At 42.0% G+C, this 27,847-nt stretch overlaps 1 protein-coding gene across 1 annotated transcript in view; it reads left to right on the forward strand.

Moving 5' to 3' along the window:
- Positions 1–357: 357 nt before the first annotated feature.
- LOC108698943 (mucin-2) overlaps positions 358–27,847 on the forward strand; it is a 36,225-nt gene continuing 8,735 nt past the window's right edge. Inside the window, exons 1-2 of the mRNA XM_041573920.1 lie at positions 358–462; positions 14,922–15,054. Coding sequence (XP_041429854.1) covers positions 358–462; positions 14,922–15,054 — 238 coding nt within the window. The remainder of the gene's footprint in view (positions 463–14,921; positions 15,055–27,847) is intronic.

Raw genomic sequence — 27,847 nt, forward strand, 5'->3', positions numbered from 1 at the left:
GCTATTAATTTCTCAAATGCTTGCACCATTACTCTTTGCATGCCCCCCCCCCAACCTACAGGTGATCATCAAATGTTATATTGACAATAGGGAACTGCTTTCTGCCCAGGAAATCAAAACTAAGCTCTATGAAATAAAGGCTAGCATTGTGCCGTGATCAACTTAAATATATAAACATAGTAAACCTATCTCTACCCCCGGCACATAAAGGGAAGCTACAATAAGCAGGCCTGCATAATATAATCTTGGGGGGTTACTTGACATGCCAGCCACCCAACAGCTAGGGTTCGGGTGGTCAAGTGTAACCACTCCTGCAAGACACCTGCCCGTCAAGAGCCTGTCTCGCTACCAGTCGGCATGGTTGATGCAGCCGTATCATCTCTGGCCATATGCCATCAAGACAAGAATCCTGGCTTTGTTCTAGTTGTACACCCCAGGCACTGTGAGACCTACCATGTGTTGGTGCTGTATGCTATACACTCATACATATATACAGTATGTCAGGCTTAACAGAGCTTCCAGCAAAGCGTGGGTGTGCGCACACTGACTCGCCGACGGGACATCACCAGGGAGCTTTCATATCCTTACATATATACTATAGATGGGCTGTATCTATATTTCTACAGGGGGTATTTTTTCTGAGGTACAAGTGCAAGAGCACTAAGAGGAGCAAGAAAAATCCAGCTCTCAGTGATGAGTGCAGTGTTAGAAAGCAAAGCTAGGCCTGACCCTGTAAGAAGAAGGTTCTGATGCGCACTGCTCCATACCTTGCACATCTGAATAATACCCAAGATATGAAGCAGAAAGGTAGCGGAAAGTGGGTTGTGCTTACACATGCCAACATTTGGAAAACAGAAAGACACACAAAAATATTTTTTGACCACTCCCACTTTATAGCCACACCCCTGACATAACACATCCTTTTTACAAAATTTGGCAGGCTATTGAAAGTTTGAGAACATTCTGGGGGTTTTGGGGTCAGGTTTTATGTGTTAAAATGTGAAAATCCCTTTTAGCCGCAAGTCACAGTTTCCCCAAGAGACCTGCTTATCTGAAATAGTTACAATTGTATCTTTGCTTATCTTAAATTGTTACAAATATATCTAAGTGCAGCTGCCACATATTCTGGGCTCTGCCAAAAGCCTCTTATTTCATTACATCTCAGAAACACTATTTGTCTGGCTGTTCAGTGCAGGAGATCAAAGAGAAAGTTTGGACATTTCAGTAACAATTTTGGACTGCGGATTCAGCTGTCAAAATCTGTCCCTCGAAAAACAGGACACTGGGGAGGTATGCCTACATGCTTCTCTTCACCAGCCTCTTAGCCACTGTCTAATAAATATGCAGTCTGCAGGTCTCTTATCTTCAGAACAGAGCCAATTGAAAATGGTTCATTTAGATTAAGCAAGGCTTTACATATTAGTCAATATTATTGTTCTGGTTATAGCTTCCATTTAACACAGCTATTTCATTTGCCTTTAAATAGGCATCCAAGGAAGAGCCCATAGGTGTGGGATGCTTTGTGATGTCATCATTTATAATCAGTGCTTATCAGTTACCCTGTTTCACTCTACCACAAATTTTGCAAAACCATTGAAAAATTTGCAAAATGGCAGAATGTTGCTGAAATGTCGCACCTATTGCTCAAGAATCAAGTTCACTACTGGTGTGCCTGGGTGGCTGGACATGCCTTAATTTATGCTGGTCTCGCCATAAATCCGGGCCTGTCTCTCACTATAATAATACCCATCAAATGCAGTCCTCATTCAAAGGAAGAAGAAGACCAAAAAATATAAAAGCCTTAGTACAAATGAAAAGCAATACATATTCCATTCCCAATCAATTTCGTCAACATCAATATGTATTACCATTGTGTGCAAGAAAAGAAAACATGTTTCTCTCTTTATGGCCATCCACTTGAATTTTTAGCCAGAGGGTAACCCTGGCTGAGAGAGATAATGCTGTGATACTAGCAACAGTTTTTTGGAATTTATAGCTACTTCCAAAGAGAAACTCTCAGCCAACATTAGATCAACTAATGTTTGCCTTAAGCTCTAAAATCAAAAGCCTGTTCAGGATTTCCAATTCCAATATAGTCATAGTGTTGGCTGCTGACATTTGGGGTCTATAAAGAGCTTCAGCGGCTAGCAAAAGTTTTCTCACAACTGTTTACATCCATTGGTCCATAGAATGTTTGAGAACCAAAACTTTGTCAGTTAATAATACATTCTTTTTAGAAAGTTGCTCCAATGGGGCATCAACAATTGGCAAATAGGGATGTAGCGAACGGCGGAAAAAATGTTCGCGAACATATTCGCGAACTTGCGTCAAAAATGCGAACGGTTCGCGAACGTCGCGAACCCCATAGACTTCAATGGGAAGGCGAATTTTAAAAGCTAGAAAAGACATTTCTGGCCAGAAAAATGATTTTAAAGTTGTTTAAAGGGTGCAATGACCTGGACAGTGGCATGCCAGAGGGGGATCAAGGGCAAAAATGTATCTGAAAAATACATTGTTGACACAGCGCTGCGTTTTGTGCTGTAAAGGGCAGAAATCACACTACGTCACTCAGGTGATGTTTCTGGACACGGAATGTGAAAAAGCTCACACAGCTAGGTGGCACTTGATTAAAGACTGGGCAAACAATGCCTGCAAGGGCAACGTATACAGTAGTGGATATGGAATATATTATTGCTGCTGTAAAAACATCACTCAGGTGATGTTTACGGACACGGAATTATTATTGTTATTTAGACAGAATGTGAAAAAGCTCACACAGCTAGGTGGCACTTGCATACCTCCCAACTGTCCCTCTTTTGACCACTCAACCCCTCTAACTTAATTAGCTTTTGGCAGAGAGCTCAGAACAGCTAACAGGTGCAAATAAGATACTTTGTAACAATTTTGACTCTGGTTGGTGCTGGTAGTGGTGAACTACTAGGAGGAGCAGCACACCAGTCCCTCTTTTCTCTGAACTGAACAGCCAGAAAAAAAACAGTTTCTAACTTAATTAGCTTTTGGCAGAGAGCTCAGAACAGCTAACAGGTGCAAATAAGATACTTTGTAACAATTTTGACTCTGGTTGGTGCTGGTGGTGGTGAACTACTAGGAGGAGCAGCACACCAGTCCCACTCCCCAACACAGCTAGACTAATAGCACTGGGCTCTTACAGTAGCAAAGTAAAAAAACAAAAAACAAAATAAAAGCAGTCCTTACAAGGACTATTGGGTTACAGGCAGCAGTCAGCAGATGAGAGATCAGCAGTAGGACAGCTGCCCACAGCAGCTACATACAGAGCACTGCAGTAGAAGGTAGATTACTAGCCAGCAAAGCTACCTAACCTAAAATGTCCATCAAATCCTTGCAGAGTTCTGTAAAGGGCAGAAATCACACTACATTTCTAAACTTGTGTAATAAACTGCTTTAAAACGTCCGGCGTCTACATGCCAATCAAGTCGTGTAAAGGTTACAGCCTGTTCACACGCAAAGACAAAACGCGGCGCTTACTGCAACGCAAAAAAACGCAAAGAGCTTTAATGAATGATACCGTCAAGTGAGCAAATAATAGTTTTTAATTACTAGTTGCTTGTCAACTCCAGGATGTTCGTCCTGTTGGTGGCAATATTTCTGTAGTGGTGTGTTTAGCAGTCACCGTGCTTGTGCGCACGTGCACGGTCAGGCAGAGGTAATTCAATGTACAGTGAAGTGAACCAAAAAACACTGATTCTGCAGTGTGGGCCCAGTTTTGGTCTACTTTATTGATCACCTGCGGTGACCATAAAAGATGCGATTTTGCCACTGTTGCAGAACCCTGAAAAATTAGGCATGTGTACTTTCCTGAAAAATTATGTTTTTTTTGTCGCAGCCACTGAAGCACAGAGGCCAGAAAAAATATGCCATATAAATGCTAAAAATATTAATTTTTTTTGTCGCAGCCACTGAAGCACAGAGGCCAGAAAAAATATGCCATTTAAATGCTGAAAATATTGTTTTTTTTTTGTCGCAGCCACTGAAGCACAGAGGCCAGAAAAAATATGCCATATAAATGCTAAAAATATTAATTTTTTTTGTCACAGCCACTGAAGCACAGAGGCCAGAAAAAATATGCCATATAAATGCTGAAAATATTATTTTTTTTTTGTCGCAGCCACTGAAGCACAGAGGCCAGAAAAAATATGCCATATAAATGCTAAAAATATAAAAAAAATTTGTCGCAGCCACTGAAGCACAGAGGCCAGAAAAAATATGCCATATAAATGCTGAAAATATATATTTTTTTGGTTGCAGCCACTGAAGCACAGAGGCCAGAAAAACTCAGGATTTACCTGTCCAAAAAGTTTTGATTAAAATGAAACCAGTAGGGTTTGCACCCTAGTTTGTAACGGTGGCGGAGGGAGGAGGACGCTAAAGGACAGCTGTGTGTGGAGTCATGCGGCGTGCAGAGAAGGACAGCTGCATGGGGAGTCAGAACAAGTCTTCCGGCGTGCAGTAACCCTCCGAGATCCATGCCTCGTTCATTTTAATAAAGGTCAGGTAATCCACACTTTTGTGACCTAGGCGAGTTCTCTTCTCAGTTACAATCCCTCCTGCTGCACTGAAGGTCCTTTCTGAGAGGACACTTGAGGTGGGGCAAGACAAGAGGTTCATGGCAAATTGTGACAGCTCTGGCCACAGATCAAGCCTGCGCACCCAGTAGTCCAGGGGTTCATCGCTCCTCAGAGTGTCGATATCTGCAGTTAATGCCAGGTAGTCCGCTACCTGCCGGTCGAGGCGTTCTTTGAGGGTGGATCCAGAAGGGTTCTGGCGCTGCCTTGGACTGAAAAACCTTTGCATGTCTGACGTTACAGAGTGGCCAAAGTGCATTGTCCTTGCAGGTGCGCTCGTGGCAGGAGTACTGGCACCTCTGCCCCTGGAATGTTGATGAGTTCCTGAAGTGACATCACCCTTAAAAGCATTGTACAACATGTTTTGCAGGCTGGTTTGTAAATGCAGCATCCTTTCGGACTTGTGGTACGTTGGTAACATTTCTGCCACTTTATGCTTGTACCGAGGGTCTAGTAGCGTTGCGACCCAGTACAGGTCCTTCTCCTTAAGCCTCTTGATACGGGGGTCCTTCAACAGGCATGACAGCATGAAAGACCCCATTCTCACAAGGTTGGATGCAGAGGTATCCATCTCCGCTTCCTCGTTATCAAGGACTACATCATCCACGGTCTCCTCCCCCCAGCCACGTACAAGACCAGGGGTCCCCAAAAGGTCACCACAAGCCCCCTGGGAAGCCTGCTCCTGTTGGTCCTCCTCCTCCACAAAGCCACCTTCCTCTTCTGACACCTCTCCCTGCATTGCAGCAGGTGCCTGGGCTCGTTCTGGTGATTCCGACCAGAAATCGTGCGCTTCCTGCTCCTCGTCACGCTGGTCTACAGCCTCATCTGTCACTCGTCGCACGGCACGCTCCAGGAAGAAAGCAAAGGGTATTAGGTCGCTGATGGTGCCTTCGGTGCGACTGACCATGTTTGTAACCTCTTCAAAAGGGCGCATGAGCCTGCAGGCATCGCGCATAAGCACCCAGTAACGGGGGAAAAAAATCCCCAGCTCTGCAGATCCAGTCCTACCACCCAGTTCAAACAGGAATTCATTGACGGCTCTTTGTTGTTGCAGCAGACGTTCAAACATGAGGAGCGTTGAATTCCAGCGAGTCTGGCTGTCGCAAATTAAACGCCTGACTGGCATGTTGTACCGCTGCTGAATGTCAGCAAGGCGTGCCATGGCTGTGTAGGAACGTCTGAAATGGGCCGACACCTTCCTGGACTGCCTGAGAATGTCCTGGAATCCTGGGTACTTCGAGACAAAACGTTGGACTATTAAATTCAGAACATGTGCCATGCAGGGCACATGTGTTAAATTGCCCAGTCTCAGTGCTGCCAACAGATTGCTTCCGTTGTCACACACCACTTTTCCGATCTTCAGTTGGTGTGGGGTCAGCCACCGATCGGCCTGTGACTGCAGAGATGACAGGAGTACAGATCCGGTATGGTTTCTGCTTTCCAGGCACGTCATCCCCAAGACAGCATGACAACGGCGTACCTGGCACGTCGAATAGCCTAGTGGGAGCTGGGGGTGCACAGGTGTGGAGGAGGAGGACCCAGCAGCAGAGGAGGAGGAAGCAGAGGAAGAAGACGAGGTAGAGAGCGAAGGAGGAGTAGAGGTGGTGGCAGAACCACGTGCAATCCGTGGCGGTGACACCAACTCCACTGTTGTTGTTGAGCCACGCATTCCCTGCTTCCCAGCCATAACCAAGTTCACCCAGTGGGCAGTGTAGGTGACATACCTGCCCTGACCATGCTTGGAGGACCATGCGTCAGTAGTCATATGGACCTTTGCCCCAACACTAAGTGACAGAGATGCGGTGACTTGGCTCTGCACATGGTGGTACAGGTGTGGTATTCCCTTCTTTGAAAAAAAATTGCGGCTGGGTACCTTCCACTGCGGTGTCCCAATTGCTACAAATTTGCGGAAGGCCTCAGAGTCCACCAGCTGGTATGGTAAAAGCTGGCGGGCTAAGAGTGCAGACAAGCCAGCTGTCAGACGCCGGGCAAGGGGGTGACTCGCAGACATTAGCTTCTTACGCTCAAACATGGCCCTCACAGAAACTTGGCTGGTGGCAGATGACTGGGAACTGGTGGTCAAGGTGGAAGGCTGAGTGGAGGGTGGTTCAGACGGGTCAAGGACAGCAGAGGTAGAGCAGTAAGATGCTGGACCAGAAGGAGGGTGGCTTTTAGTTTGTCTGCTGCCTTTGAGGTGTTGCTCCCATAGTGCTTTGTGCTTGCCGTTCATGTGCCTTCGCATAGAAGTTGTACCTATGTGGGTGTTGGGCTTCCCAAGACTCAGTTTCTGACTGCACTCATTGCAAATTACAACGCTTTTGTCAGAGGCACACACATTAAAAAAATCCCACACTGCTGGCAATCTGGCGGTAACAGTAGAAGTTGGCGGCAATGGCGGGTAGGGATGTAGCGAACTGCCGATTTGGTGTTCGCGAACACCGGCAAAAAATGCGAACGTTCGCGAACAGTTCGCGAACTTCGATCACCCGCTAAAATCGTTCGATTCGAACGATCGAAGGATTTTAATCGTTCGATCGAAGGATTTTCATTCGAATCGAACGATCGAAGCCATTCGATCGAATGCTTTTCATTCGATCGAATGCTTACAATCGTTCGAACGAATGGAAATCGTTCGATTTTTAGCGGTCGAAGGAATTCGAATGGTCGAATGGTCGAACGATCGAACGATCGAACGCGAACTCAAAATGCGAACGTTCCCAAACGTTCGCGAACATTCGGCGGACGCGAACGGTCGAAGTTCGCGCGAACTAGTTTGCGGGCGAACAGTTCGCTACATCCCTAATGGCGGGTGCGTTGGCCGGCTGACCACAGGTGCCGATACATGTTGTTGCCCTACTGTTCCCTGCGAGCTGTCCTCCCTGCTTCTTCTAAGTCTTATTCTCCTCCTGCCTCTCTGACTCTCCGTCTCTCCATCTGAACTATCCTCCTCTTGCTCTCTTCTACTGGGCACCCACAAAACATCAATCTCCTCATCATCATTCTCCTCAGATGCATCAATTTCTTCTAACAGCTCACAGAAGGAAGCAGCAGCGGGGACCTCCTCATCACTCATTATGTCCATCTCTGTTGTGTTGTCTGCCAGAATTATATCTGGTGTAACGTCCTCATCTCCTTCATCTTCTTCTGCCAATAATGGTTGCGCATCACTCAGTTCAAGAAACTCATGTGTAAATAACTCCTCTGACTCCAGTGAAGAAGGGGCGCCGGTGGTGGAGGAAGTGTTACGTGGGGAGGATGGATGAGGATGTTGTTACGTTAGCAGAGGAGGATGAGGATGTTGTGGCAAAGTTAGAAACGGTAGAGGATGGGGTGTGCTGTGTAAGCCAGTCAACTACCTCTTCAGCATTTTGGGAGTTCAGGGTAATTGCCTTTGTAAAACTGGGCAATTTCCTAGGGCCACAGGATAGCATAGCAGCACGGCCCCTAGTGCCTCTGCGTGGCGGCCTGCCTTTGCCTGGCATTTTTTTTAAAACAACAACAACAACTCAGGTGATGTTTCTGGAGACGGTATTATTATTGATATTTAGACAGAATGTGAAAAAGCTCACACAGCTAGGTGGCAGTTGTTTGAAGAACACACTGGGCAAACAATGCCTGCAAGGTCAACGTATACACTACAGCAGTGGATACGGAATATATTATTGCTGCTTGAAAAACGTCACTCAGGTGGTGTTTCTGGAGACGGTATTATTATTGATATTTAGACAGAATGTGAAAAAGCTCACACAGCTAGGTGGCAGTTGTTTGAAGAACACACTAGGCAAACAATGCCTGCAAGGTCAACGTATACACTACAGCAGTGGATACGGAATATATTATTGCTGCTTGAAAAACGTCACTCAGGTGGTGTTTCTGGAGACGGTATTATTATTGATATTTAGACAGAATGTGAAAAAGCTCACACAGCTAGGTGGCAGTTGTTTGAAGAACACACTGGGCAAACAATGCCTGCAAGGTCAACGTATACACTACAGCAGTGGATACGGAATATATTATTGCTGCTTGAAAAACGTCACTCAGGTGGTGTTTCTGGAGACGGTATTATTATTGATATTTAGACAGAATGTGAAAAAGCTCACACAGCTAGGTGGCAGTTGTTTGAAGAACACACTGGGCAAACAATGCCTGCAAGTGCACTACTATTGGTGCACTACTATGAAGAACAGCAAACAGCACTGGACACGTTAAAGATCAGTAAGATAAGTAAAATAAAAAAATATATATATATATTAAAAAAAACAAATTACTCTGGTTGGTGCTGAACTACTAGGAGCAGCACACCAGTCCCACTCCCCAACACAGCTAGACTAATAGCACTGGGCTCTTACAGTAGCAAAGTAAAAAAAACAAAAAAGAAAATAAAAGCAGTCCTTACAAGGAATATTGGGTTACAGGCAGCAGTCAGCAGATGAGAGATCAGCAGCAGGACAGCTGCCCACAGCAGCTACATACAGAGCACTGCAGTAGAAGGTAGATTACTAGCCAGCGAAGCTACCTAACCTAAAATGTCCCTCAAATCCCTGCAGAGTTCTGTCCCTACAATACAGAGCAGTATCAAGTAGATTACTAGCCAGCAAAGTTACTATCAACTGTCCCTCAAATCACTAAACAGCTCTCTCCCTACACTAGCTCTTCCAAGCACACACAGGCAGAATGAAAAAACGCTGCAGGGCTTCAGTTTATATATGGAAGGGGAGTGGTCCAGGGAGTGTGGGGGTGGTCCAGGAGGGAGAGCTTCCTGATTGGCTGCCATGTATCTGCTGGTCTGGGGTGAGAGGTCAAAAATAAGCGCCAGCTAAGGCGAACCCAAATTGGCGAACGTCGCGCGACGTTCGCGAACATTCGGCGGACGCGAACAGCCGATGTTCGCGCGAATTAGTTCGCGGGCGAACAGTCCGCGACATCCCTATTGGCAAAGTATCCCAATTTTTAACAGGATTATTTGGAAATGAAAACATTTTAGAGAAATTATGCTCTAAATTCTTTTCCTCCTCTGCATAACAAGCCCAATAAGTGAAGAAATTCACTTCACCATCATCATCTAATGATAATAAACATTACTTACATACTTTCTATCAGGACCCGAACTAGGGGTAGGCAGAGTAGGCACATGCCTAGGGTGCAAAGCCGGGCACGTACGTCCTCTGTCGCCTACCCCAAGTCCGGTTCCCTTCTCTGCCCGACTCTCTGCTTATTATAGCATCTTTTCCGCCTCTGCGCATGGAAGCAAACTCGCGCATGCGCACGCTAAGCAGGCGCCGCGACTGCCCGGCTTGCCTTGCTCTGCTTTCTGTTGTCTTTGGGAAGCTTCTGAAATCATGGAGGACAGGATTTGCTGTACAGTTTACAAAATACTGTGAAAAAAAACATACAAAACAAAAGTACTTTTTGCCTAATAACAACCTGCGCTCTTTTTTTACAGTTATACTTTGTTCTAAAGGGGAAAGCTTAAAAAGGCAATGGTGCCTAAAATGATGTCATTACTTACACCATGTCAAATAGGTGGTTTAAGGGGGAACTATCGTGAAAATGATATATAAGCTCCCTCATACTGAATTAAGACACTTTCTAAATACAACCAATTAATGTCTGCATTGTTTCTGAAATAATCAAATTTATATTCACTATTCCTCTCTCAGTATCTATTCCTCTTCATTCTGTCTTCATGCAGCAGTTGGGTGTCAGATAAATGATCCAATATACAGTATCTTATGGGGGGGGGGTCATTTCCCAGCTGATGTATTAGAGCTCACTCAAATAACTGATTCCAGTACAAACTAAATTTAACAAAATAACTGCCTTTTGCACAAATTCTGCATGTAGAGAGACAGAATTTTTGATGATTTTTATAGAGTGAGATCTAATATATCTTCTAGGCAAAAGGAAGCCCCCCTATAAAATATATTGGATCAATCATCTGACACCCAACTCCAGAATAAAGACAGAATGAGGAGAAACAGATGCGGAGAGAGGAATAGTGCAGATAATTCATTGTATTTAGAAAGTTTCTAATTTCAGTATGCTGAAGCTAATATTACATTTCCGTTTTCGTGATAGTTCTCCTTTAACAAGGAGAACAAGCATTGACTAGGGCAATAGTGGTGTAGGCAGAAAAGCCCACGGCAAAAACCTGATCTAAGGCAGGTGGGGGCAATGACAGCCCCAGAAAATGTTCACTCTTTAGAGCATTGTGTGCATATGCAGAATTGAATGAAGAAAGCATAAATCTCCTAATCTTCCTAGTCTCCTAATAATAATTATAAATAATAATAATAAATAGCCTTTTTCTATGTTATTAAAGGGTTGTTCACCTTTGAGTTGTGATAACCTTTTAAGTATGATATAGAGAGTGATATCGTGAGACAATTGGCAATTGGTTTTCATTTATTATTTATGGTTTTTGTGTCATTTTTTTTTTATTCAGCAGCTCTCCAGTTTGCAATTTCAGAAATCTGGTTGCCAAGGTCCAAATTACTCTAGCAACCATGCATTTAATTGAATAAGAGATGAGTAATAAAAAGTAGCACTAACAATACATTTGTAGCCTTAAAGAACATTTGCTTTTTAGATGGGGTTCATGGCCCCCATTGGAAAGCTGGAGTTAAAATGTAAAAATACTTACAATGAAGATAAATGAAAATGTTGCTTAGAGTTGACCATTCTATAACATATTAAAAGTTAACTTAAAGCTTTACTAAAACTTTAAGCTCATCAATGTAGCAAATATGTACCTAACATTTTACCAAATATATTGTACTTGATTCTGTGCACACCCCTTCACAAAAAAGGGAGTACAGGAGTACTCACTGTACTTGAGTAGCTATTAAAATGAGCTTTGTATTTTGAAATATTTTATTCATTTTGCTCTTTTTTCCTAATGAAGGTGGAGTTGAAGTTTACAGGTTTTCTGTCATTTACTTTTTTCATTTTTTGAAGCAAATAACTGAGACATCTCACTTTGATTTATTCCATAACGAACATACAGATGTTTTTAGTGCTATGTATTTGCTATAAGGCATGGATTCTTGGCGAACTTCCACATTTTGCCACCGTTGAATGTTTTTGCAAAACTGAGGTGAAAATATGCTGTGGAAAATTTTTTTCATACATCAAAATTATTCAGAAGCCCATTGACTTCAATGCGCTTCACGAATTTATCTCCGCTTCACTAATTTCTTCGGAGTTTCGCAAATTATTCTGTGAAACGGGACAGATTCGCCCATCACTATTTGCTATCTATTCTAGATACATGTCCTTTGATATGATACTCAAATTTGGTTTAAAACATAGGTACAACTGCTTTTAGCTATCCCATTACATATTTATACGCATACAATATAGGGTTATGTCCAATTTTGTATTTCTTTTAATAGTTACTTTTTAATTGCATACTTGTACTATGTGTCATGGTTTCTTGTACAGTGAAAATCTTAAAAATTTTAGCTAATTGTCTCAATCATCTAAAGAGAGCAAACACTTAACAGGAATGATAAAGGGTGTAAACTGAAAGCAATTATATATATAAGGGTTGTCCTTCACCCAGAGTAACTCAGCATAAAAGCCCCTGTAGGATAAGTCAATCAGAATATTGCTGTTTCTTCTACACTACTGTACATTGGAGGTTATTGGATGAAACACGACTGAAAAAGAATACCATGGGATTATTAAAGAATTATCTTATAACCTGCCTGTTGTTGCAATGGTCCTTAACTGATGGAGGTGAGTTTTGGAGTTCTGTTAATTATGATAATATGGGCCATATGCAAGTCAGTGTGAAAAGAAAACTCTATTGAAATTTATGGGGAAATTTGGAATTGAATTAGGAGATATATTTTATATTTTACCTTTTATATTTTATTATGTATTTTATTGAATTGAAACAACCCCTACATTATATGATTTATGGAAAAATCTGGATTTACATTACAAGATAAGATTTTCTCATTGGATTAAATCTGGCCCATTATTACTTAACACAAGGGTTTAAGGGTTAGCAGTGCTGCCTAACGGAGCTACCTGAAATGTCTTATGACCATTTTCGGCACTTCATCAGGGTTACAACAAAGATATTGTGGTTTAATTATAGAACTGAAATGAAACAAGTAATGGTAGGTAAATTAAATCTTTCTGCAATTGTACCAAATTTACCAGTTATGGCTTTTATTGAAGAAAAAGAATGGTAACCACTAAATGCTATTATTGAAAAGTTAAACTCCACTACCCTTTAGGAATTAATCTCTATCTTCTTTGGTCAATGTGTCAATCTTTTTTAAAAAACTTTATATCAGCATATTTTTAATAATTCTGAATAAATATCCAGTCCTTCATGCTCTGTCCCAAGCAGTTGATGGATTTGCCTATTCTTTGCAAAAACAAATAAAAGTATGTTGTACTTGATGAGCTACAACAAACAAGCATATGTTGATTGCTAAACAATCTTATTGGGGTTTTATTTTTGTTTTTTAAATGTTTTAGAAGCCTTAAGACAAAATGATTTTAGGTTTGTAATGTTCCCTTTTCTGGAAATGTCCCAGAATTATGGCATATTTTATTTTATCATAGCAAAATATATTTCTATTTCTACTCAAAGTGAAAGAACTAAATCATGTAAAATGGATCAAGCAATAACACATTCTAATTGTTGGTTGCATACATTTTCAAATTACTTAAATTCACTAATTTAAAGCAGTACAGGAATATTATATAAAGTAGTACAGGTGAGAAGAAGTGCTAAATCAGTTGATTAATGGAATATTCTAATAACATTTTTGATATGCTACAAATAATAGCCAGGTTAAAAAGTCTCACAACCTTTACATTGAAAATTAGTTAACATTGCTTTGGGTGAGACTTTCTTTCCTTGAGACATTTTTTATTTCTGTGTGACTGCACATTATTTGGAAATTTCCTTATTATACAACAAGGAAGTTCTAGTTTCTACAAAAACAATATTTGTGTTCACTACTTTATAAAATATTATAGCTATTTTAGATAATGAAATAATGAACAATGGAAACTTTTAGAAATACTCTATAGGAAACCACTTAATATTTAATATTTAGAGAGACCAAATACAGAATTGGTCAATTTCCCATAGGAGTTACCTTGAATCTGAAGTTCATAATGACAGTAATAGTGATGAGCAATACTATCCCGTACGCAAATTTTTCAATAAAGTGAAATGGCAAAAAATCTGCAAAACTCATTGAAGTCAATGGGTGCTTTATTTTTTTGTCTCTGCGACTTTTTTGTCACATTCAATTTTTCCGCAGTGAATTTTTGCCACAGTTTCGTGAAAATTTCACCCATGGCGAAATTTGGAATTTCGCTGAGAATCCGTGGCTGCCAAAAAAATTCACTCATCACTAGACAGTAACAATGAATTTAATCAAAAACAAGAACAATGTCAACCCAAAAAATAATTAATTTCTATGGTTTCTCTATAGAAATGTTGCTTAGAATTGACCATTCTAGAACATACTAAAAGTTAACTTAAAGCTGTACTAAAACTTTAAGCTCATCAATGTAGCAAATAAGTACCTAAAGCCTTACCCAATATATTGCACTTGATTCTGTGCCCACACCTTAACAATTCCCAAGGGAGTACAGGAGTACTCATTGTACTTGAGTAGCTATGAAAATGAATTTTTCATTTTGAAAGCTTTTATTCATTTTGCTCTTTTTTTCCTTAATGAAGGTGGAGTTGGAGTTTACAGATTTTCTGTCATTTTATTTACTTTTTTATAACTGCGACTTCTCACTTTGATTTTCCTTCATATGAAACATACAGATGTTTTTTAGTGATATGTATTTGCTATCTATACTATATAAAATTCCTTTGAAGTGATACTCATATTTGGTTTAAAACATAGGTGCAACTGAGTGTCTTGTCCTGCTTTTAGCCATCCCATTACATATTTACACATATACAGTATATAGCTATGTCCAATTTTGTATTTCTTTTAATAGTTATTTGTTTAATTGCATACTTGTACTATGTATCATAGCTCCTTGTACAGTGAACATCTTAAAAATTTTAGCTAATTGTCTCAATCATCTAAAGAGAGCAAACACTTAATAGGAATGATAAAGGGCGTAAACTGAAAGCAATCAAATATAAGGGTTGTCCTTCACCCAGAATAACTCAACATAAAAGCCCCTGTAGGATACATCAATCAGAACATTGCTTGTTTCTTCTACACTGCTGTACATTGGAGGTTATTGGATGAAACACAATTGAAAAAGAATACCATGGGATTATTAAAGAATTATCTCATAACCTGCCTGTTGCTGCAGTGGTCCTTAACTGATGGAGGTGAGTTTCGGAGTCCTGTTAATTATGATATTATGGGACAGACACAAGTCAATGTGAAAAGATTTCTGCTAGAAGTCCTTCATGTTCTGTCCCTAAATTTTGATGGATTTGATGGTATGTTGTACTTGATGAGCTACAACAAACAAGCATATGTTGATTGCTTAACAATCCTACTGGGATTTTAATTTTGTGGTTTAAATGTTTTAGACTCCTTAAGACAAAGTTCATCTAGGTATGTAAAATTATTTTCTGGAAATGTCCCAGAATTATGGCATATTTTATTTTATCATAACCAAATATATATCTATTTCTACTCAAAGGGGAAGAACTAAATCATTTTAAAATTGCAATAGTACAGTAATATTATGTAAAATAGTAAAGGCACTAGTTCCATTATCTGGTATGCCTTTGTCTGTAATTTGTATCACTGCTTAATGCTCCTAAAAAAATATTTAAAAATAAAATAATCCTAATAGAATTGTTTGTAACATTATTTAATCGAAGAGGCTGTATGGGCAAATGCCCTCCTGTTATTACGATGGATATTAGAATCCATATAAGGTATTCCATAATAAAATACTGGATATGTAGTATCTGAAAATAACTGTTTTGCAATGATGCAGATGTTCAGTTTTATAACTATGTTTGTGGCCACAACATTGTTGTGCTTTTTCACAGATTTAACTGGTTGGTCCTTACCTTGAATCCCCAAGTGTTTTCTTGGCTTAACTGTTTAATTGTTCTAGTGTCTACTTCAAGATGCTGTAATCTTTTAGCTATTTATGGAATGTCATAACAAGGCATTTAATGTTACCGTCCTCCCCGTGTAAGGAGTGTATTTCTTTTGCATAGTCATTCTGTTTTGTTTTTTTTTAAATGTTGCCCCCAAAGAAGTGAAGGGAAATCTCACTAGTTGATTATTGCACTTTTTTTCACTGAAATATATGCTATGCTGTGATTTGCTGTGGGATGTTGTTTCTACCTGTGTGAATATGTTATTAGTAACCACAAGAGTATTTCATTACATTAATTATCCATTACAATTAAAAAAAACATTCCTGATCACAGGCGGTGTACAATTTTTGCTTTTCTGCCAGAAATGACTTTGATATATACAGTAATTGTGGTTCATGTGCTATAGTGTAAATTAAGCTTAATTATTTGGCCTAAAAACACTAGGACAGCTGAGTACTTAATTGATATGTATAATATTAACCTTGGGTTACTAGATGTTGCAGAACTTCATCTGTTTGTTACGTCTTGACTTTAAGGGGCAGATGTATTAAGGGTCGAATATCGAGGGTTAATTAACCCTCGATATTCGACTGGGGAATTAAAATCCTTCGACTTCGAATATCGAAGTCGAAGGATTTTGCGCAAATAGTTCGATGGAACGATCGAAGGAATAATCGTTCGATTGAACGATTAAATCCTTCGAATCAAACGATTCGAAGGATTTTAATCCATCGATCGAAGGATTATCCTTCGACCAAAAAAAGATAGCCAAGCCTATGGGGACCTTCCCCATAGGCTAACATTGACTTCGGTAGCTTTTAGTTGGCGAACTAGGGGGTCGAAGTTTTTTCTTAAAGAGACAGTACTTCGACTATCGAATGGTCGAATAGTCGAACGATTTTTAGTTCGAATCATTCGATTCGAAGTTGAAGTCGTAGTCGAAGGTTGAAGTAGCCCATTCGATGGTCGAAGTAGCCAAAAAAACACTTCGAAATTCGAAGTATTTTTTCTTCTATTCCTTCACTCGAACTGAATGGGCCCCCTATTCTGTACTTGAGGATGGTGAGAAGAAGTGCTAGATCAGTTGATTAATGGAATATTCTAATAACATTTTTGATATGCTGGAAATAATAGCCAGGTAACAATGTCTCAACCTTTACAGTGAAAATGAGTTTGCATTGCTTTGGGTGAGAATTTCTTTCCTTGAGACATTTTTTATTTCTGTGTGACAGCACATTATATCCCAATTACCTTATTATACAACAATGAACTTCTAGTTTCTAAAAAAACAATATTTGTGTTCATTACTTTATAAAATATTATAGCTATTTTAGATAATGAAATGATGAACAATGAAGACTTTTAAAAATACTTCCTATAGAAAACCACTTACAGTTAATAGTTAGAGCAGTGGTCCCCGACCAGTAGCTCACGAGCAACATGTTGCTCCCCAACCCCTTGGATGTTGCTCCCAGTGTCCTCAAAGCAGGGGCCTATTTTTGAATTCCTGGTTTGGAGGCAAGTTTTGGTTTCATAAAACCCAGGTGTACTGCCAAACAGAGACTCCTGGGGCTGCCAGTAACATAATAACATAGTAACATAGTAAGTAAGGTTGAAAAAAGACACATGTCCATCAAGTTCAACCTTTTTTGGCAAAAAACCCACATATGGGACTATCAAATGGCCAATTGCAGCCCTTATTTGGCATCTCAATGAACTTTTTTATGCTCGTGACTAAAAACAATAAAATACTTAGTTTTGGTAAGTGTGTAAATATACAGTACATCTGCCCTATAAATATTTTACAACAGCATTGCTAATTAAAGGGGTTGTTAATTTTAAATTAACTTTTAGTATGATGCAAAGAGTGATATTCTGAGACAATTTGCAATTGCATTTTGTGGTTTTTGAATTATTGAGCTTTTTATTCAGCAGCTCTCCAAGTTGCAATTTCAGGAAGCTGGTTGCTAGTGTCCACATTGCCATAGCAACCATACATTGATATGAATAAGATACTGGAAAATGAATAACAATACTTTTGTAGCCTTACAGAGCATTTGAAAGCTATAAAGAGTCATGAGATGAAGGCAAATAATTAAAAAATATAATGCTCAAAATTAGCTATTCTATAACATACTAAGGGGGAAATGTAATATTGGTTGCTAGTGCAAAATCTTTTGCAATTTTTTTGCAGGCGCGGGCCAAGGCAACCCGGCCTGCCTGTGCATGTGCAAGCATCCGGAAAATTCGCACGCGCGCATCCAGTACTGCTCATGCGCGCCTGGTTTTTTTACTCTTGGAGGGGGAGAGTGCGCACAAAGCTGCACTGGAGAGTGCCGGGGGGAGAGAAAGGATCCTGACCAGTTTTACGCGCAAGAAGTACATGCTTGGCGCCCCCACTTCATTGCGCCTTAGGCATGTGCCTCTTCTGCCTACCCCTAGTTCCGGCCCTGTTTTTTTCACAATGCGAATAAATGTTCACAAAGTGAAACATCTTGCCTTTACGGACACTTTGCCCCTCCTACAACTGTAGGATAATGATTGCAAATTTTAGTTTCTGATGCGCAGTGTATGTAATAAAATTTCATATTCCCAAATCATTTTTTTGACACAGAACCTTCCAGAACCTGGATTTCCGATGTACAGCCTACAGATGTAAGGCTGACAGATTTCAAAATTTAATATAAAAAAATCTGTTTGTTCTTTTGAGAAATGGATTTCAGTGCAGAAGTCTGCTGGAGTAGCACTATTAACTGGTGCGTTTTGAAAAAAACATGTTTTCCGATGACAGGATCCCTTTATGTAAATAATGCTAAACATCAGACATGATGGGTGTATCATTGTGATATGATAGTAGTAAGAACATGATAAAGAACATGATAAAGTGCAGAAAGTGCAGTAAACAGCTCAGTGATTTTTTCTGCCCCCTTCCTCTATGTTTCTCCTCTACTGATGTCGGACTGGGGTGTGTGAGGCCCACTAGGGCTGCTACCCCAGGGGCCCCACACCCCCTCTGGGGCCCCTATGGCCCATCCACTCACCCGTCACCAGCCCCCACACCTTACACATACTTTTGCCACTATTGAGGAGGGCAGGAGGGAGCGGCAGCAGAGCGCAGGTGGGGATCTTGTCTGGGTCGGAGGGGCACATGAAGGCCAGGCCCACACATTTTTTACTGCTATCTGGCTGACTGGCCACTATTTATCTATTATACCTTTATCCAATTTTATTTCCATTCCTTGCCCTTTTTAATGTTATTACCCTCCATCCCATTTTCCCTTTGCCACAGCTATTTAATTTTCTCTCCACTTCTTTCTCACAAGTCTTTTTTTCCATCTTTCCTTATTTTAAACATTTTAGCAATTCATGCCTTTCCCATACCTTTTCCTCTCTTACATCTGCCTCTCTGTTTCTGCTGCCCTCTGCTACGCTGCCTAAAGTGAATGTGGTGTGGAGGATTTTGAGGCGCTGGGCTGATAGCAGGTTGAATGTACACAATAAGATACATCATTGAGAAGGGCAGCCAGTGTGGAATAGAGATGTCGCGAACTGTTCGCCGGCGAACTTGTTCGCGCGAACATCGGGTGTTCGCGCTCGCCGGAAGTTCGCGAACGTCGCGCGACGTTCGCCATTTTGGGTTCGCCATTGTTGGCGCTTTTTTTGCCCTCTCACCCCAGACCAGCAGGTACATGGCAGCCAATCAGGAAGCTCTCCCCTGGACCACTCCCCTTCCCTATAAAAACCGAAGCCCTGCAGCGTTTTTTCACTCTGCCTGTGTGTGCTGAAGAGATAGTGTAGGGAGAGAGCTGCTGCCTGTTAGTGATTTCAGGGACAGTTGAAAGTTTGCTGGCTAGTAATCGTTTTGATACTGCTCTGTTATTGGAGGGACAGAAGTCTGCAGGGGTTTGAGGGACATTTAAGCTTAGGTAGCTTTGCTGGCTAGTAATCTACCTTCTACTGCAGTGCTCTGTATGTAGCTGCAGTGGGCAGCTGTCCTGCTTCTGATCTCATCTGCTGACTGCTGCAATAACAGTAGTCCTTGTAAGGACTGCTTTTATTTATTTTTTTGTTGTTTTACTACTACTACTACTACTACTACTATAAGAGCCCAGTGCTATTAGTCTAGCAGTGTTGGGGAGTGGGACTGGTGTGCTAATCTGCTGCTCCTAGTAGTTCAGCAGCACCAACTTTAATTTTTTTTTTTTAATATTCATTTTTTTTTATTTTACTTTTTTTTATTTTACTACCGCTGTAGTAGTGTATAAGTTGACCTTTTAGGCATTATTTGCCCTGTAGGCATTATTTGCACACTGTTTTCTTCAACCCGCCATCGAGCTGTGTGACCTTGTTCCCATTCTGTCTAAATATCCATAATATTACCGTCTCCAGAAAAAACACCGGAGTCACTTTTTTCAAGCAGCATTCATATATTTTACGTAATCCGTATCCACCGCTGTAGTAGTGTATACGTTGGCCTTGTAGGCATTATTTGCACACTGTTTTCTTCAACCCGCCATCGAGCTGTGTGACCTTGTTCCCATTCTGTCTAAATATCCATAATATTACCGTCTCCAGAAAAAACACCGGAGTCACTTTTTTCAAGCAGCATTCATATATTTTACGTAATCCGTATCCACCGCTGTAGTAGTGTATACGTTGGCCTTGTAGGCATTATTTGCACAGTGTTTTCTTCAACCCGCCATCGAGCTGTGTGAGCTTGTTCACATTTTGTCTAAATATTGATAATATTATCGTCTCTAGAAAAACCACTTGAGTTACTTTTTTTCAAGCAGCATTCATATATTTTACGTAATCCGTATCCACCGCTGTAGTAGTGTATACGTTGACCTTGTAGGCATTATTTGCACACTGTTTTCTTCAACCCGCCATCGAGCTGTGTGACCTTGTTCACATTTTGTCTAAATATTGATAATATTATCGTCTCTAGAAAAACCACTTGAGTTACTTTTTTTCAAGCAGCATTCATATATTTTACGTAATCCGTATCCACCGCTGTAGTAGTGTATACGTTGACCTTGTAGGCATTATTTGCACACTGTTTTCTTCAACCCGCCATCGAGCTGTGTGACCTTGTTCCCATTCTGTCTAAATATCCATAATATTACCGTCTCCAGAAAAAACACCGGAGTCACTTTTTTCAAGCAGCATTCATATATTTTACGTAATCCGTATCCACCGCTGTAGTAGTGTATACGTTGGCCTTGTAGGCATTATTTGCACACTGTTTTCTTCAACCCGCCATCGAGCTGTGTGACCTTGTTCCCATTCTGTCTAAATATCCATAATATTACCGTCTCCAGAAAAAACACCGGAGTCACTTTTTTCAAGCAGCATTCATATATTTTACGTAATCCGTATCCACCGCTGTAGTAGTGTATACGTTGGCCTTGTAGGCATTATTTGCACACTGTTTTCTTCAACCCGCCATCGAGCTGTGTGAGCTTGTTCACATTTTGTCTAAATATTGATAATATTATCGTCTCTAGAAAAACCACTTGAGTTACTTTTTTTCAAGCAGCATTCATATATTTTACGTAATCCGTATCCACCGCTGTAGTAGTGTATACGTTGACCTTGTAGGCATTATTTGCACACTGTTTTCTTCAACCCGCCATCGAGCTGTGTGACCTTGTTCACATTTTGTCTAAATATTGATAATATTATCGTCTCTAGAAAAACCACTTGAGTTACTTTTTTTCAAGCAGCATTCATATATTTTACGTAATCCGTATCCACCGCTGTAGTAGTGTATACGTTGACCTTGTAGGCATTATTTGCACACTGTTTTCTTCAACCCGCCATCGAGCTGTGTGACCTTGTTCCCATTCTGTCTAAATATCCATAATATTACCGTCTCCAGAAAAAACACCGGAGTCACTTTTTTCAAGCAGCATTCATATATTTTACGTAATCCGTATCCACCGCTGTAGTAGTGTATACGTTGGCCTTGTAGGCATTATTTGCACACTGTTTTCTTCAACCCGCCATCGAGCTGTGTGACCTTGTTCCCATTCTGTCTAAATATCCATAATATTACCGTCTCCAGAAAAAACACCGGAGTCACTTTTTTCAAGCAGCATTCATATATTTTACGTAATCCGTATCCACCGCTGTAGTAGTGTATACGTTGGCCTTGTAGGCATTATTTGCACAGTGTTTTCTTCAACCCGCCATCGAGCTGTGTGACCTTGTTCCCATTCTGTCTAAATATCCATAATATTACCGTCTCCAGAAAAAACACCGGAGTCACTTTTTTCAAGCAGCATTCATATATTTTACGTAATCCGTATCCACCGCTGTAGTAGTGTATACGTTGGCCTTGTAGGCATTATTTGCACACTGTTTTCTTCAACCCGCCATCGAGCTGTGTGACCTTGTTCCCATTCTGTCTAAATATCCATAATATTACCGTCTCCAGAAAAAACACCGGAGTCACTTTTTTCAAGCAGCATTCATATATTTTACGTAATCCGTATCCACCGCTGTAGTAGTGTATACGTTGGCCTTGTAGGCATTATTTGCACAGTGTTTTCTTCAACCCGCCATCGAGCTGTGTGACCTTGTTCCCATTCTGTCTAAATATCCATAATATTACCGTCTCCAGAAAAAACACCGGAGTCACTTTTTTCAAGCAGCATTCATATATTTTACGTAATCCGTATCCACCGCTGTAGTAGTGTATACGTTGGCCTTGTAGGCATTATTTGCACACTGTTTTCTTCAACCCGCCATCGAGCTGTGTGACCTTGTTCCATTCTGTCTAAATATCCATAATATTACCGTCTCCAGAAAAAACACCGGAGTCACTTTTTTCAAGCAGCATTCATATATTTTACGTAATCCGTATCCACCGCTGTAGTAGTGTATACGTTGGCCTTGTAGGCATTATTTGCACAGTGTTTTCTTCAACCCGCCATCGAGCTGTGTGAGCTTGTTCACATTTTGTCTAAATATTGATAATATTATCGTCTCTAGAAAAACCACTTGAGTTACTTTTTTTCAAGCAGCATTCATATATTTTACGTAATCCGTATCCACCGCTGTAGTAGTGTATACGTTGACCTTGTAGGCATTATTTGCACACTGTTTTCTTCAACCCGCCATCGAGCTGTGTGACCTTGTTCCCATTCTGTCTAAATATCCATAATATTACCGTCTCCAGAAAAAACACCGGAGTCACTTTTTTCAAGCAGCATTCATATATTTTACGTAATCCGTATCCACCGCTGTAGTAGTGTATACGTTGGCCTTGTAGGCATTATTTGCACAGTGTTTTCTTCAACCCGCCATCTAGCTGTGTGTATTATCGTTTCCAGAAAAACCAACTGAGTTTTTGTTGTTGTTGTTGTTTTTTTAAAAATAATGCCAGGCAAAGGCAGGCCGCCACGCAGAGGCCGTGCTAGGGGCCGTGCTGCTATGCAATCCTGTGGCCCTAGCAAATTGCCCAGTTTTAAAAAGCCAATGACCCTGAACTCCCAAAATGCTGAAGAGGTAGTTGACTGGCTTACACAGCACACCCCATCCTCTACCGTTTCTAACTTTACCACAACATCCTCCTCATCCTCCACTGCTATGGCCACCCCACGTAACACTTCCTCCACCACCGGTGCCCCTTCTTCACTGGGGTCAGAGGAGTTATTTTCCAATGAGTTTCTTGAACTGAGTAATGCGCAACCATTATTGCCAGAAGAAGATGAAGGAGATGAGGACCTTACACCAGATTTAATATCTGGCAGAGAACACGATAGAGATGGACATAATGAGTGATGAGGAGGAGGTCCCCGCTGCTGCTTCCTTCTGTGATGTGTCAGAAGAAATTGATGCATCTGAGGAGAATGATGATGAGGAGATTGATGTTTTGTGGGTGCCTAGTAGAAGAGAGCAAGAGGAGGGTAGTTCAGATGGAGAGACGGAGAGTCAGAGAGGCAGTAGGAGAATAAGACTTAGAAGAAGCAGGGAGGACAGCCCGCAGGGATCAGCAGGGCAACAACATGTATCGGCACCTGTGTTCAGCCGGCCAACGCACCCGCCATTGCCGCCAATACCGCCAACTCCGCCAACTTCTACTGTTACCGCCAGATCGCACACTTCCAAAAAGTCAGCAGTGTGGGATTTTTTAATGTGTGTGCCTCTGACAAAAGCATTGTAATTTGCAATGAGTGCAGTCAGAAACTGAGCCTTGGTAAGCCCAACAGCCACATAGGTACAACTTCTATGCGAAGGCACATGAGCGGCAAGCACAAAGCACTTTGGGAGCAACACCTCAAAGGCAACAGGCAAACTAAAAGCCACACTCCTTCTGGTCCAGCATCTTACTGCTCTACCTCTGCTCTCCTTGACCCGTCTGAACCACCCTCCACTCCGCCTTCCACCTTGACCACCTGTTCCCATTCCAGTCATCTGCCACCAGCCAAGTTTCTGTGAAGGCCATGTTTGAGCGTAAGAAGCCAATGTCTGACTGTCACCCCTTGCCCGGCGTCTGACAGCTGGCTTGTCTGCACTCTTAGCCCGCCAGCTTTTACCATACCAGCTGGTGGACTCTGAGGCCTTCCGCAAATTTGTAGCAATTGGGACACCGCAGTGGAAGGTACCCAGCCGCAATTTTTTTCTAAAAGGGAATACCACACCTGTACCAACATGTGCAGAGCCAAGTTACCGCATCTCTGTCACTTAGTGTTGGGCCAAAGGTCCATATGACTACTGACGCATGGTCCTCCAAGCATGGTCAGGGCAGGTATGTCACCTACACTGCCCACTGGGTGAACTTGGTAATGGCTGGGAAGCAGGGAATGGGTAGCTCAACAACAACAGTGGAGTTGGTGTCACCGCCACGGATTGCACGCGGTTCTGCCACCACCTCTACTCCTCCATCGCTCTCTACCTCGTCTTCTTCTTCTTCTTACTCTGCTGCTGGGTCCTCCTTCTCCTCCTCCACACCTGTGCACCCCCAGCTCCCCTAGGCTATTCGACGTGCCAGGTACGCCGTTGTCACGCTGTCTTGGGGATGACGTGCCTGGAAAGCAAAAACCATACCGGATCTGTACTCCTGTCATCTCTGCAGTCACAGGCCGATCGGTGGCTGACCCCACACCAACTGCAGATCGGAAAAGTGGTGTGTGACAATGGAAGCAATCTGTTGGCAGCGTTGAGACTAGGCAATTTAACACATGTGCCCTGCATGGCACATGTGTTAAATTTAATAGTCCAACGTTTTGTCTCCAAGTACCCAGGATTCCAGGACGTTCTCACCCAGTCCAGAAAGGTGTCGGCCCATTTCAGACGTTCCTACACAGCCATGGCACGCCTTGCTGACATTCAGCAGCGCTACAACATGCCAGTCAGGCGTTTGATTTCTGACAGCCAGACTCGCTGGAATTCAACGCTCCTTATGTTGGAACGTCTGCTGCAACAACAAAGGGCCGTCAACGAGTACCTTTTTGAACTGGGTGGTAGGACTGGATCTGCACAGCTGGGGATTTTTTTCCCCCGTTACTGGGTGCTTATGCGCGATGCCTGCAGGCTCATGCGACCTTTTGAAGAGGTGACAAATATGGTCAGTCGCACCGAAGGCACCATCAGCGACCTAATACCCTTCGCTTTTCTCTGGAGCGTGCCGTGCGACGAGTGACAGATGAGGCTGTAGACCAGCGTGACGAGGAGCTGGAAGCGCACGATTTCTGGTCGGAATCACCAGAACGAACCCAGGCACCTGCTGCAACGCAGGGAGAGGTGCCAGAAGTGGAGTCAGAGGAGGAAGGTGGCTTTGTGGAGGAGGAGGAGGAGGACCAACAGGAGCAGGCTTCCCAGGGGGCTAGTGGTGACCTTTTGGGGACCCCTGGTCTTGTACGTGGCTGGGGGGAGGAGACCGTGGATGATGCAGTCCTTGATAATGAGGAAGCGGAGATGGATAGCTCTGCATCCAACCTTGTGAGAATGGGGTCTTTCATGCTGTCATGCCTGTTGAAGGACCCCCGTATCAAGAGGCTTAAGGAGAAGGACCTGTACTGGGTCGCAACGCTACTAGACCTCGGTACAAGCATAAAGTGTCAGAAATGTTACCAACATACCACAAGTCCGAAAAGATGCGGCATTTACAAACCAGCCTGCAAAACATGTTGTACAATGCTTTTAAGGGTGATGTCACTTCAGGAACTCATCAACATTCCAGGGGCAGAGGTGCCAGTAATCCTGCCACGAGCACACCTGCAAGGACAAAGCCCTTTGGCCAGTCTGTAACGTCAGACATGCAAATGTTTTTCTGTCCAAGGCAGCGCCACAACCCTTCTGGATCCACCCTCAAAGAACGCCTCGACCGGCAGGTAGCGGACTACCTGGCATTAACTGCAGATATCGACACTCTGAGGAGCGATGAACCCCTGGACTACTGGGTGCGCAGGCTTGATCTGTGGCCAGAGCTGTCACAATTTGCCATGAACCTCTTGTCTTGCCCAGCCTCAAGTGTGCTCTCAGAAAGGACCTTCAGTGCAGCAGGAGGGATTGTAACTGAGAAGAGAACTCGCCTAGGTCACAAAAGTGTCGATTACCTGACCTTTATTAAAATGAATGAGGGGTGGATCTCGGAGGGTTACTGCACGCCGGAAGACTTGTTCTGACTTCTATGCAGCTGTCCTTCTCTTCAAGCCTCATGACTGTCCTTTAGCGTCCTCCTCCTCCCTCCGCCACCGTTACAAACTAGGGTGCAAACCCTACTGGTTTAATTTTTTCTGGCCTCTGTGCTTCAGTGGCTGCAACCAAAAAAACTGGGCAAACAATGTCTACAAGGTCAACGTATGGCAAAAAAATGACTATTTTCAGCATTTATATGGCATATTTTTTCTGGCAACTGTGCTTCAGTGGCTGCATCCAAAAAAATGCATATTTTCTGCATTTATATGGCATAATTTTTCTGGCCTCTGTGCTTCAGTGGCTGCAACCAAAAAAATGCATATTTTCTGCATTTATATGGCATAATTTTTCTGGCCTCTGTGCTTCAGTGGCTGCAACCAAAAAAATTTATATTTTCAGCATTTATATGGCATAATTTTTCTGGCAACTGTGCTTCAGTGGCTGCGACCAAAAAATGACTATTTTCAGCATTTATATGGCATATTTTTTCTGGCCTCTGTGCTTCAGTGGCTGCGGCCAAAAAAACTGGGCAAACAATGCCTACAAGGTCAACGACGTTGACCTTGTAGGCATTGTTTGCCCAGTTTTTTTGGCCGCAGCCACTGAAGCACAGAGGCCAGAAAAAATATGCCATATAAATGCTGAAAATAGTCATTTTTTGCCATACGTTGACTCAACGTATATGGCAAAAAATGACTATTTTCAGCATTTATATGGCATATTTTTTCTGGCAACTGTGCTTCAGTGGCTGCGACCAAAAAAATGCATATTTTCTGCATTTATATGGCATAATTTTTCTGGCCTCTGTGCTTCAGTGGCTGCAACCAAAAAAATTTATATTTTCAGCATTTATATGGCATAATTTTTCTGTCAACTGTGCTTCAGTGGCTGCGACCAAAAAAATGCATGTTTTCTGCATTTATATGGCATAATTTTTCTGGCCTCTGTGCTTCAGTGGCTGCAACCAAAAAAGTTTATATTTTCAGCATTTATATGGCATAATTTTTCTGTCAACTGTGCTTCAGTGGCTGCGACCAAAAAAATGCATATTTTCTGCATTTATATGGCATAATTTTTCTGGCCTCTGTGCTTCAGTGGCTGCAACCAAAAAAATTTATATTTTCAGCATTTATATGGCATAATTTTTCTGGCAACTGTGCTTCAGTGGCTGCGTCCAAAAAAACTGGGCAAACAATGTCTACAAGGTCAACGTATGGCGAAAAATGACTATTTTCAGCATTTATATGGCATATTTTTTCTGGCAACTGTGCTTCAGTGGCTGCGTCCAAAAAAACTGGGCAAACAATGCCTACAAGGTCAACGTATGGCAGTTGTTTAAAGAGAACAGTAGATTACTAGCCAGCAAAGCTACCTAAGCTAAAATGTCCCTCAAATCCCTGCAGACTTCTGTCCCTCCAATACAGAGCAGTATCAAGCAGATTACTAGCCAGCAAACTTACTATCATCTGTCCCTGAAATCACTAACAGCTCTCCCCTACACTATCTCTTCCAAGCACACACAGGC

Source organism: Xenopus laevis, chromosome 8L (genome assembly GCF_017654675.1).
Source record: "Xenopus laevis strain J_2021 chromosome 8L, Xenopus_laevis_v10.1, whole genome shotgun sequence".
Classification (NCBI taxonomy): Eukaryota; Metazoa; Chordata; class Amphibia; order Anura; family Pipidae; genus Xenopus; species Xenopus laevis.